Source organism: Microcebus murinus, chromosome 16 (assembly GCF_040939455.1).
Source record: "Microcebus murinus isolate Inina chromosome 16, M.murinus_Inina_mat1.0, whole genome shotgun sequence".
NCBI classification, from domain to species: Eukaryota; Metazoa; Chordata; class Mammalia; order Primates; family Cheirogaleidae; genus Microcebus; species Microcebus murinus.
This window is the reverse complement of record NC_134119.1, coordinates 32862491-32875721: the sequence shown is the minus strand read 5'-3', so window position 1 is coordinate 32875721 and position 13231 is coordinate 32862491. Positions and strand designations below refer to the sequence as shown.

Here is a 13231-nt window from a genome sequence, read left to right as displayed (position 1 = left end):
AAAATTAATACATATTGAGTACAATTTACTATTATCAGGTACAACTGTAAGTGCTATTCTAATATGTATTAGCTCATTTAATCCTCAATAATAAATTCATGCAGGTACTATCACCATCACTTACAGAAGAGAAAACAAAGGCACAGCAAACCAAGTAACCTGCCTAGGGTTACATTACTAATAGGTGATTGGGATTTAAACCCAGGCAGTCTGGCTCCCAAGTCCATAAACTTCACCTATTACTCTACCTTGCAGCCCTGCCTTGTTGTCTCTGGATCTCATAATAGCAGGAGGTGTGGGCACAGAACAGGATTCAGGGGCTCAGAGTGTGGCCTGTGGCTTGCCCAGGGCCAAGGGGGTAGAAAGCTTCACCCAGCTACAGGGCAGAAGTCAGAATTCAGTCCTCCTGCAGCCTGGTCTGGGGCTCCTTCCTCCATGCCATGCTGTGTCTCCAAAAGGCAAAGTGTGGCCCCCATTCCTCCAAGGCCCCTCCTCCACCTGCCTCTTCCTTCCTCAAAATGCCTGTCTGTCCCACACTCGGCTCTTCCCTCCCAGGGCCTTGCCTGTCCTCACCAGTTCTTTCCTCAGGCGCTGCCAGCTGTAAGATGTTATATATTTCCTCATGGCTCCTGATCTGGAAAATCGCACAACTAGCCAATTTGCCTGTCAAGGGGAGGACTGCAAATCTCTCCCCGAGAATCCAGCAACAAAGAGCTACAAACAAAGAGCTTCCCTCAGCGGCAAGGCAAGCAGAGAGCTCCCCTCTGCACCTCAACTCTACCACAGCTGCTGGGAGCCTTGTCCTGAGAAAATCATTCTCAGAATCTACTTATGTCACAGTGAAAGATTCCGGAGGGAGGAGGGGTCAGCAGGAAGAAATTGGAATCTGGCAGCCTAACACTTATTGAGCTCTCACAGGCATTACCTCAGTCAGTCCTCACAACCACCACAAGGTGAGGGACCCTATGCTCAACTCCACACGTGAGCAGACCGGGGCTCCAAGTAGCTAAAGGACTGCCAGAGGCAGTCAGAGGCTTCTTGGTTGGATGTAGGGACATCCAACACTTTGGCCTATGGGCCATTCTGAGGCTTCAAACTTGGAGACCCTAGATGTGGGGGCCTGGCACTGTCCATAAATCTTATCAACTCAGGGCGATTAGGAAAACCCAGCAAATCAGAAGACATCAACCAAATGTGTCAAATGTTGAAAGAAACTTGGAAACTGGAACTCTAATGATTCTGAGGTCCTTCCAAAAGTAGAGAAGACTCTAGGGTCTAAAGCCCTTTTTTCCTACTAGATTAAAGATGACAACTGAGGATCTCTATTTGCTTTTGAACCAGGATCCCCAATAGAAAACTGCGATTTCCAGTGCCCCTTGATACGCCATTCCTATTTAGTTGCATGTATCTGCCAACCCTCCCCCAACTGATAAACAGAAAGGCCCTGAACGCAGTGAAGACAGCTGGACAGTGAACAGCTGGGGAGAAAAACAAAGACCACCACTCCTGGGGTAAGACAGCAATCACACACAGAGGTGAGAAAGGACAGAACTGGTTTTCTCCCACCTACCCAGAGAAAAGATGAAAGAACTCAGGGAGAGACAGAGGAAGAGAAAGTTTTAGAAAAAGAGAGACACAGTATAGAGTTTTTGCCTATCTCACCACAGACCTAGTCTTGAGGAAGGAAATACAAGAGGATCCTCCACAAAGGTTTAGGAGGGCCTCTGAGAGAAACTACTGGGCCTGGAGAAGGCAAGAGAGATGCTAGGAGGGGCTACGGGCAGGAAGGGTGTCCCACTGGTCTCCTGAGTTACCTGAGGAGACAAGAGTGACAAAGTATCCAGACTAATGAGGGGCATTAGAGGATGCCAGTAAGTAGGAACTGATGGGACCCCAAGAGTAGACACTGTTGACCCTCACCTCCTGCCAGCTGTGGTTGTACACTTTCTCTGGCAATTGGATAGGCATTGGGGAGGAGGAGGCAGAAAGTTTGGAAAGCTTTGAAGTGGCCCAAGATGAGTCACTAAACCTCAAATTACATCCACTCAAAATCACTAGGTTGGAACTCAATTTACCTGAAGACATCTAAATTAAGTTGTCTGCAAGGAGGCAGAGTCAGTTCTAGGCCAGGCATGCTGGTTCATGCCCATAATCCTAGCACTTTGGGAGGCCAAGACAGGAGGATCACTTGAGGCCAGGAGTTGAGACCAACAATGGTAAGACCCTGTCTCTACTAAAAAAAACATTAGGCCGTGCACAGTGGCTCACGCCTGTAATCCTAGCACTCTGGGAGGCCAAGGCGGGCGGATAGCTAGAGGTCAGGAGTTCGAAATCAGCCTGAGCAAGAGCGAGATCCCCTCTCTACTATAAATAGAAAGAAACTAATTGGACAACTAATATATATAGAAAAAATTAGCCGGGCATGGTGGCGCATGCCTGTAGTCCCAGCTACTCGGGAGGCTGAGGCAGGAGGATCGCTTGAGCCCAGGAGTTTGAGGTTGCTGTGAGCTAGGCTGACGCTATGGCACTCACTCTAGCCTGGACAACAAAGCAAGACTCTGTCTCAAAAAAATTAGCTGGGCATGGTGGCGCATGCCTGTAGTTCCAGTTACTTGGGAGGCTGAGGCAGGAAGATCACTTGAACCCAAGAGTTCAAGCATACAGTGAGCTATTATCATGCCACTGCATTCCAGCCTGGGTGATAGAGTGAAACCTTGTCTCAAAAAAAGAAGAGATATGGCCGGGCGCTGTGGCTCACGCCTGTAATCCTAGCTCTTGGGAGGCCGAGGCGGGCGGATTGCTCAAGGTCAGGAGTTCAAAGCCAGCCTGAGCAAGAGCGAGACCCCGTCTCTACTATAAATAGAAAGAAATTAATTGGCTAACTGATATATATATAAAAAAATTAGCCGGGCATGGTGGCGCATGCCTGTAGTCCCAGCTACCCGGGAGGCTGAGGCAGAAGGATCACTCGAGCCCAGGAGTTTGAGGTTGCTGTGAGCTAGGCTGATGCCACGGCACTCACTCTAGCCTGGGCAACAAAGCGAGACTCTGTCTCAAAAAAAAAAAAAAAAAAAAAAAAAAAAAAAAAAAAGAAGAGATAAAAGTCAGTTCTATAAATTAAGAAAGTTCTGGATGTGAGGGTGATGCAGCTGTAACATCTGTCACCCCATTGATTATCAGGGTTGATTCAGCTGATCTGGCTGGCTAAGTAGGTGTCCCCTTCCTCCATGGGGATGCTCCATGTGCATCCCTCCAGAAGCTGCACACTTGGTCAAAGAGGACGACCTTCCCCAGTAGAGGAGGACCATTCTTCAGTCAGGGTATATGAGCAGCTGTACTCCCCTGCTAGAACCTCCAAACAAGCTTTCAAGAATTCCATTTTTATTCCAATTCCTGATTTTATAACTGGAACCGTTACAGGACAGAATGCCAGAAAGAATACACCAGTCCTATTCCTATGAGATGTTGGTAAGTCAGTTAACTATCCTGGCCTCATTTTCATCATATATAAAATAATGTTAGACTCAATTCCACAAACACTTCATTTTCAAGATGAGAAGCTTCTTTTACATCTTGCTGACTATAAAAGTTATGCAACAAAGATGTACAGAGCTCCAACTACACACAAAGCATACAAAGGTGAACAAGATGTGGTCCCCACTCAGGAGGAGTTCACAATATGCTGGAGAAGTAAAATTCTCAGAGGAAGCTGTAATAAAGCTATGACAGACAGAGGAGAGGGCAGGGCCTGTCCAGGGAGTGTGAGATGTGACTAACCATGAGATTCTCAGGAGGCATGGTTATGAGGAAGTGAGGGTGGGATGGCAAAGGCCATAAACTAGCCACCAACGGGCCATGGTGGGCCAACTAAGCTTGCAGGCTACTTTATTTGACCTGCATGGCATTTTGGTTAAAGTATCGTTTAAAATTAACTTGTCTTTAGTTGGGGAATGGGCTCTCCAATTCACCAGAATCTTCACCCTACACAATTAAGTCACCTAACAGGTATGTTACCTGTTTGCAACCCCAGTATAGAATCCATATGGCCTCTTTTGGGTCTAAAATTCTTTGACTATAATCAGTGGTTGCAAAATAGTGGCCCGTGGGCCATACCTAGCCTGCTGACATGTTTTCACAGAGTTTTTTTTTTTTTTAAGAATCTGAATTAGTCACCCACACTTAAATACTGGGATTTTATGAAAAACTTTCTAGGAAAACATAATTTACCAAAGTGACTCCAATAGAACCCACTTAAATAGACTAATTTTCTTTTTTTTTTTTTTTCATTTTTTTTTTTATTTTCTCTTTACACAGCTAATTGGACTGAATAAATAGACTAATTTTCATAGAAGTAATAGAGAAATTGCAAAAGAACTCTCTCACCACCACTACTACCAAAAAACAAAAAAGGACTAGGTCCTGAGGGGTTCACAGGCAACTCAGATAATCCCAATGTTTCTTCAACAACCGTTCAGAGACTAGACAGAAAGAAAACTACCAAATTCTTTTGTGAAGTAAGAACATTGATACTAAAACCTGACAAAGGTTGCATAAAAAGACAAAGCTACAGTCGTCTGTGAATATTATTTTTAAAATGTTAAAATATAAACAAAGGCCAGGTGTGGTGGCTCAAGTCTGTAATCCTAGCACTTTGGGAGGCCAAGGTGGGATGATTGCTTGAGGCCAGGAGTTCGAGACCAGCCTGGGCAACACAGCGAGATTGCATCTAAAGCCAATAGAATTCAATACCACATTAAAAAATAATATCAGGGGAGAAAATGGGCATTTATTGAAACCTTAAAATCTGTACCCCCATAATATGCCGAAATAAAAAAAATAATAATATCATTCCAGGGAATGCAAATATGGTTCATAGAGAATCTATAAACATAATTCATTATGTTAGCATAGCCAAAGAGGAAAATCATTTGATCTTCTTCCATAGATTAAAACAGTTGTTTTTGTTTTGTTTTTTGACAGAGACACATGACCGTGTCAACCTTGTGGGCCAGTAGTGCTCCAGTGTGCTGGAGAGGTTAGTAAGACCACAGAAAGCATGCCTCAGAGCTGTCCTTTGAGGGCTGCTCCTGAAGGCCTTACTCCCCAGCATTTCTGGGCTGAGCACTCCAGTGGCCCCAGGCTAAAGGTGCTGAGAGTGGCTACCTGTGCTGAGTAGCAAGCCATCCCATCAGCCTGCTCAGCAACGATGAGCGCAGAGAAGATCCGGAGGGTTAATGCCGATAGAGAATGCTATGACTGCAGGTCTTGAGGAGAGCTGGCAGAACTCGGAGTTCTCCAAAAAAGATGGTATACTTTGAGGGCAGAACCAACACCGCCTTCTGTAGAACATTGGGACTGTGGTGTAAGGGCTGGCTCTGGGAGCTTCCCTGGTCTCACTGGCACCAAGGAGAAGAAGGGGAATGGGTCGACCAAGGAAACAAACATACCTGCCATTTTTTTGTAGCCCTGAAGCTGCCAAGCTCCTACTGGTAGAAAGAAGAAAGGCTAAACCAACTCACAAACTCACACAAAACCCATCAGAAGGAGCTTTGCTATGAACCTAAGAGACTTCCTGCCACCTTGGAATTCTACTCTAGTTCCTTCTCTATACATAGCCCCAAAAAGTAGCTGGTCCAAGAAGAACCCACTTTATCTAAAGGAGAGTTATAGTAAAAAAGAAACAGCACCAGACCTATACAAATATATTACCAAAAAAGCAGCAGAGGGAGGCAGGGACAGGAAAAACAAATGGTAGATGAAAGACACTTACCAAAAAAATTTTTTTAACATGAAACAGATGATAGTCATGAACAAAGAACAAAGGGCTTAATGAATTTTAAAACAAGAGATCAAAGTAAAGATGCAATAGTTCAAAGCAAGATGCTGAGACAGCCAGAGGAGATGATACTGGCAGAGCTCAGGAAAGAAGTAATTAAAAAAATAAACCATCTCAGAAGTGAAGGTCATTTCAGAACCTCAAAAGGAAGCTAGCCTTGCTGAAAACAGCAGATAAGATTGCAAAAAGCAAGTTGAGTTGGAAATGATTAAAAAGGAGCCAAAAAATAAAGTATACAGTATAGAGGGAGAGAAAGTGAGTAGTATGAGTATGTGGATTTCTTCCATTTTTATAGCTGTAAATCTTAAGACACCTTTCAGAACTGATTAACCAAGAAAGAGATGTACAAGCATATTTAAAGACAGAAAGGGAACTAACAATAACAAACAATTAAGATGGGATGAAAAAAAGCAGAAATATAACAATTATTTTTTCTGACTTTTCAACTTTGTATTATATATACAATGTTTATATGCATCTTATTCAAAACGAATGGATACATTTTAAAGGAATAAAATAAACTCAATGTAGTGCAATAAGGAATGCAGAGCTACTGGTAGAGAACCACAGTAAAACTCACTGAAAACTCACTGGGAACCAGGAATTTTGCAACAGAAATCAGTGAAATGAGAAAAAGGCAAAAGGTTTATGAGGTATCTAGGACAGTAAATTTACATGAACTTATCAGGAACGAGATACTGAATTAATTGCAAACATAGTCCAGCTAGATTAAGTATCCTGGATTAGTTATCTCCAGCTCATCAAAACATCACAATATAAAACAGATCTTAGCTGGGCACAGTGAACCCAGCTACTTGGAGGCTGAGGTAGGAGGCTCACTTCAGCCCAACAGTTTGAGACCAGCCTGGGTGATATAGTGAGACTCTGTCTCAAAAAAAGAAAGAAAGAAACAAACAAACAGATCTTTACCCCAAGATCAAACATATTTGATAAAACAGGTTATCAAAAAGAAGTTAATAAAGTCAGTAGAGAAACCAGATCAAGCCTCTTTGACTTAGTGTTAAAAAAAGAAAAAAGAAAAAAAAAAAGCAGAAATGGAATGTTCTAGGGGCTTTTTATCCAAACCATCTCAGTAGCTGAACCTGTTTACCCTTCACCATGATCCCAGCTGGTGCCCTGGAATGTGTATGTGCGTGTGGTGTGTGTAAGTGAAATCACATGCTTAATAAATCTGTTTAAAATCTGAATGTCTTGTCCACTGGTAACTTACCTTAAAATTTCTATTTAAAATTTCACATTAAACAATAACGCAAAATAACAAATGTCAAGCATGTGGAAAAACTGTATATTGCTGGTAGGAATGTAAAACAGTGGCAGTATGGTAGAAAACAGTATAGTGGTTCTTCAAAAGATTAAATATAGAATGACTATATTATCTAGCAATTCTACTTCTGGGTATACATGTGAAGGAATTGAAAATAGAAATGTAAAAGTTATCTGTACACCAATATTGATAGCAGCATTATCCATAATAGCCAAAAGGTAGAAACAACTAAAATGTCTGTGTGTGTGTATGTGTGTGTGTGTGTATGTGTATACAGTTGGCCTTAATATGCACATATGTATATATTGTTGCCTTAAGATTCATACACACATATATATTAGCCTTTAAAAGGAATGAAATTTTGATATATGACACAACATGGATAAACCTTGAAGACATTATGCTAAGTGAAATAAGCTAGACACAAAAGGACAAATATTATATGAGGGACCTAGAATAGTCAAATTCAAAGAGACAGAAAGTAGAACAGTGGGCCAGAAGTGGTGGCACGTGCCTTTAGTCCCAGCTACTCAGAAGGCTGAAGCAAGAGGATCACTTGAGCCCAGGAGTTCAAGGCTGCAGTGAGCTATGTGAGCTATGATGACGTCACTGCACTCTAGCCTGGGCAACAGAGAGAGACCCTGTCTCTAAAAATAAAATAAATTTGGATAAGAATATCTCATTGGTGATACCATTTAAAAAAAAAAAAAGAAAGTAGAACAGGAGTTACTAGGAACTAGGGGAGGAGGGAAATAGAGCATTAACGGTTTAACAGGCAGAGTTTCACTTTGGGATAATGAAACAATTCTGGAGATGGATGGTGGTCAATGTGAATGTACTTAATGCCACAGAAATGTACACTGAAAAATGGTTAAAATGGGAAATTTTATGTTATGTATATTTTATCACAATTTTTTCAAAGTTAAAAAAAATCCTTCCCTTTCCCATCCCTTCTTGAAAAACTCATCTCAGATGCCATTAGGTGGGGCCAGGCATGGCAGGTGCTACCTGTAGGTAGGAGGAGGCTGTTGTGGGCCAGCACATGGTATTAGAGCCCTGAGAAGGGTGAGGAGGATGGGGCAGGTGGGTGCAGCACCTACATTTAGGAGAATTGATCAAAGAAGACAATAGGAGCCAGTTTTCTCTCTGAGAAGGGAGTCAAATGTATGGAATGGGAGAAAACTAGAAAAAACCTTGTGGAGTTGGACTGGAGTTAAAAGTGTTGGTGTGAACTCATGGATTTAGATAGATAGATAGATAGAGAGATAGAGAGATAGAATAATACATATATATATATATATACCCTAGCTCTGTCCAGGAGAGGGCCTAGGAACAGCAATTACACCATCAGCAATGAACACACCCAATGCCCAGATCTTGGTTTCTAAACATCATTCTCCACTAAAAGAGCAAAGGGGCGAGTGGCCTGTCTCATCGCGAGATAGCAGGGACGTCTGTGCGGACAAACAGAAGTGTAGGTGACAGGTTCGAGGCATCACCGCCAAGCTGGGAACCGGGGAGATGGTCAAGACTGACCCCAAGACCATGCAGGATCTCACCTCAGTGGTGCAGACACTCCTGCAGCAGATGCAAGATCAATTTCAGACTATGTCTGACCAGATCATTGGAAGAATTGATGACATGTGTAGTTGCATTGATGATCTGGAGAGAAACATCACCGACTTCCTGACACAGGCTAGAGTGGAGGAACTGGAAGGTAAAAACAAGATACCTGCCACACAGAAGAGTTGAAGGTTGCCAGTAACTTACACTGAAATCTGCAATACCATTTTTCCAAGCCAAGAGAAGAGTAAATGGCTTTCTGCAGCTAACTACTATGTGTAGACAGGTTTTACGTTATAATGTGCATTTGTATCACATACTATATAGTTAGTTTATAGAGTGATTTATCCTGTAGTTTCTTGAACATGGTATCTTCACAACTCGGACCTAGGTCAGTTGTGCTATTAATTATTAAACACTAAAACTTTGGTGATTTCTGCATAATAAAAAAAAAGAACAAAGATTTCTTAGAGAAACAGCTGATTCCAGAGCTGAGACAGGGAAGGTACAAGATGAGCCTCAAATATATTGTGCTTGAGAGTAACAAGATATTTTAAAAATGATAGAGGCCTAGCTATAAAAATAAAATAAAAATGGGGGCATGTCAAAAGGACACAACAGTTAGCATAAAGGGACTTCCACTGGTCAAATCCAGGATAATTAGAGCATCAGAATAAATAATGATGGTGGGTGCAGCTGGGACTACTAACACCTATAGTCCCAGCACTTTGGGAGGCCAAGGTGGTCTTGGGGCCAAAAGTTCAAGACCAGCCTGGGTAACATAGTGAGACCCCCATCTCTACAAAAAATAAAAAATTAGGCCAGGTGCGGTGGCTCACGCCTGTAATCCTAGCACTCTGGGAGGCTGAGGTGGGCAGATTTCTCGAGGTCAGGAGTTCGAAACCAGCCTGAGCAAGTACGAGACCCCATCTCTACTATAAATAGAAAGAAATTAATTGGACAACTAATATATATAGAAAAAATTAGCCAGGCATGGTGGCGCATGCCTGTAGTCCCAGCTACTCGGGAGGCTGAGGCAGGAGGATCGCTTGGGCCCACGAGTTTGAGGTTGCTGTGAGCCAGGCTGATGCCACGGCACTCAGTCTAGCCTGGGCAACAAAGTGAGACTCTGTCTCAAAAAAAAAAAAAAATATTAGGCAGGCGTGGTGGCATGTGCCTGTAGTCCTAGCTACTCGGGAGGCTGAGACAGGGGAATCATTTAAGCCCAAGAGTTCAAGGTTACAGTAAGCTATGATCACAATACTGTACTCCAGCTTGGGCGACAGAGCAAGGCCTTGTCTCAAAACAACAAAACAAATTAAAGAACATCAAGATAAAGAGATATACCATGTTAGATGACTTAATTAGAATATTATTAAGATGTCAAGTCTTCCCAAATTGATCTAGAAAAAAAAATGCATCTCAGAAAGATTTTGTTTTAGATATTGACAAGCTCATTCTCAAATTTATAGAGAAAAGCAAAGGAATTAGAAAAGCTAAAACATTTTGAAAAAGAACAAAGTTGGAAGTCTTACACTACCTGATTTCAAGGTTTAATATAAAGCTACATTAATCAAGGCAGTATTGTGTGTAAAATGTGATAAGGTCTGTGGATTGTACCAATGTCAATTTCCTGGCTTTGATATTGTATTATAATTATATATGATGTTACCATTGGGGAAAATTAAGTGGAGGGTACATGAGATCTCTCTGTACTATTTTTGCAACTTCCTATGATTCTATAATTATTTCCAAATTAAAAGCTTTTTAAAAAAGTATCCAGACCAGGCATGGTGGCTCACACCTGTAATCCTAGCACTCTGGGAGCCTGAAAAGTATGATCACTTGAGGTCAGGAGTTCGAGACCAGCCTCAGCAAAAGCAAGACCCCGTCTCTACTAAAAATACAAAGAAATTAGCCAGACAACTAAAAATGGAAAAATTAGCCAGGTGTGGTGGTGCATGCTTGTAGTCCCAGCTACTCAGGAAGCTAAGGCAGGAGGATCACTTAAGCCCAGGAGTTTGAGGTTGCTGTGAGCTAGGCTGACACCAAGCTAGGCTGACACCATGGCACTCCAGCTGAGCAACAGAGCAAGACTCTGTCTCAATCAATCAATCAATCAATAAAAAAGTATCCAGGATTCTTTTCCAAATCTCCAACAGCAGCGTGTCATCAAAAGACACCAAAGTCTCTGAAAGAGTCTGGGAATCATATTAGAGCTGTCCCTTCCCAGGGATGCTCTGCAGTCCACATTTGTCTTCTTCCCTTAAATCAACACCTACCAAGGGCTGACTGGGAGTCAGGCCTTGTGCTGGAGGCTAAGTGATATGAGATGAATGGTTTTTGATCCCTTCCCAAATAAACTCCCAATCTAGTGGTAAGAGCTTTACTAGAAGTCAAAATATTTCTGTCCTCATGGAATCACTTACCATCTTTTTGGATTTGAAGCAATACACTATCTTTTTGCATCGCAGCTTCTTAATCTGCAAAATTTAGGAGAATAAAATATAAATATATATATCTTAAACTTAATCTAGGACCTCTGGGCAGGTTCAAGGATATATGTAAATTATCTGAAATTATATGCAGAAGTATATAATAGCATCCCATTTTTAAGAAGAGTTGTTATAATTTTTTTCCCCCAGATTTTGGAGGCTTACTGACCCAGAAAAGGTTTAGAATAACTGAATTGTATTTTTGGATTCAGTTTCTAAGGCCTCTTCCATCCTAACATTCCATGATTCTAACAGATCTCTCAGATCTCTCCTTCCATGATTCCAGTAGGGATGGAAGAAATCGATTAGAGATCTAACATTCCATGATTCCAAGTACCACAAGCATTCACTCCATTTCCTAAGAAGAAAAGGACAAATTTTAAATGTGGAATTCTAGGATCTTTATAACTTAATCTCCACCAACCTTCCAACCTCATTTCTCACCCCTTCCCTACAATCACTTACCCATGTAGCCTGCAGTTTCCATAAAGTTTTGCTTTATGTAAATGCACTATGTGCCTTTGTACAGGCAATGCCTTCTACCTGGAATGGCTCCAAACTCCACCCTTTTTCTTCTGAAGTCTCAGCTTGAAGGTCCCCCTCCCCAGGGAGGCCCCTGGCTCCTACAGCAGGCTCTGGTGTGCTCCCTTAGCCCTGGAAACTGACTACCTGTTACCACACAGGGAATAGGACTGTTGGTTCACTCTGAGCAGCAAACCCAACTGCCAAGGAGTCCGACAGGACAAGTAAAGGTATGAAGCCAGTAGGCATAAAAAACACTAAGCCCCCATTTTTCCACCACTGAAAACAAAATAGAGGAAAATATCAGCTCTAAGGAAAACAACAACCTGAGAGCAATAGCAAATGCAAACAACATTCTGTTTCAGAGAATAGGGAGTGGTGGGGATTGAATCCACTGGGACAGAGTATCTTGTCTAAAGCAAGTAGTCTCTACTCAGTGTCAGCTGATTGTGAACTGGCAGGAATTAGGGTCCAATGTGGCCAGCTCTTGCACTTTTTCAAGAAAAGCTAGAAATCCAGATTTGCAAGTGAAATCTCCCAGTGTTTACATGTCAGTGACTAAAAAGCATTGAAGACCCACTGCTGTAACTTTCAAGGTTTTCAGGGTATTCAGACTGTTCCATGAGGATCCACTTCTACCAATCAAAGGAGACATCCTATGAGAGGGGCAAGTTTTATATCAGGGCCACTGATTTTTAATGGTTGTTAAACATGGCCCCATCCACCCCACACCGAGCTGAAAGGGACTGCAAGGGTTATACAAAACCTTTCGTATGAGCCTCCTGCCCCTCTCTGGGCCTCAGTTTCCTCCTTTGTAAAATGGGCATATAAAACCCATCTGTCAGTCAGCTGTCAAGCAGACTATACCATTTACTGAAGGTCTGTCAGAGCCATATGCTTTTACCTGCATCACCTCACTGAATTCTCACAGTAACTTCTATGAGGTAAGTTCTATTGCATCCACATTTTACAGATAAGAAACTGTAGCTCTGAGATAGCAAGCAATTTACCTAATGAAAACAAGAACAAACATTTTAAAACCCTCTTCTTTCCAAGGGTTTTACTTATTTAGTCCTCCCAACAACTCTGCATTATTGCCAGACGTGGTAAGGCATATAAACACTGCAAAAGGGATTCCACCAAGGCAGCCTGACTCTAACACTCCAGTCCAGTGCTGTTCAAGAGAAATATAATATAAACCATACATTAAAATTTTCTTAGTAGCCACATTTAAAAAGTAAAAGGACACAGGTGATATTAATTTTAATAATATATTTTATTTGACCTAATACATGCAAAATATATTTCAACACATAATATAAAAATTGTTGAGAGAGTTTACATTTTTTTTCTTGTTAAGTCCCCTGTATATTTTACAATACAGTACATCTCAATTTGGACTAGCTACATTTCAAAGGCTCAGTAACACACGTGGCCAGTGACCACCAAATGGGGCAATGCATTTACAGTTCACTTTATTAATCCTAATGTTAAAAGGAGAACCCACAGAGCCGCCTGTCCCTTGGTTTC

General features: G+C 41.9%; 1 protein-coding gene, 1 long non-coding RNA gene and 1 pseudogene across 5 annotated transcripts in view; 2 read left to right on the top strand and 1 right to left on the bottom strand.

Moving 5' to 3' along the window:
* The window catches only part of CNBD2 (cyclic nucleotide binding domain containing 2), a 57282-nt gene that overhangs the window by 43476 nt on the left and 575 nt on the right, over positions 1–13231 (bottom strand). For 2 of the 3 annotated variants that reach the window (XM_012755222.3, XM_076011075.1), the window contains exon 2: positions 11114–11167. In XM_012755222.3, the coding sequence (XP_012610676.1) occupies positions 11114–11167 (54 nt within the window). Of the gene's footprint in view, positions 1–573; positions 825–11113; positions 11168–13231 lie in introns of those variants that run through there. The other variant, XM_012755226.3, reaches the window with a different exon arrangement.
* On the top strand, positions 1431–5251 carry LOC105866062 (uncharacterized). Of its 2 annotated transcripts, none has more exons than XR_001151687.3 (3): positions 1431–1535; positions 3421–3468; positions 4981–5251. It is a non-coding gene; the product is annotated as an uncharacterized LOC105866062 (long non-coding RNA). The 2 variants fall into 2 exon arrangements; XR_001151689.3 differs by having other exon boundaries at positions 3181–3468.
* LOC105866061 (heat shock factor-binding protein 1 pseudogene) lies at positions 8613–8873 on the top strand (annotated as a pseudogene).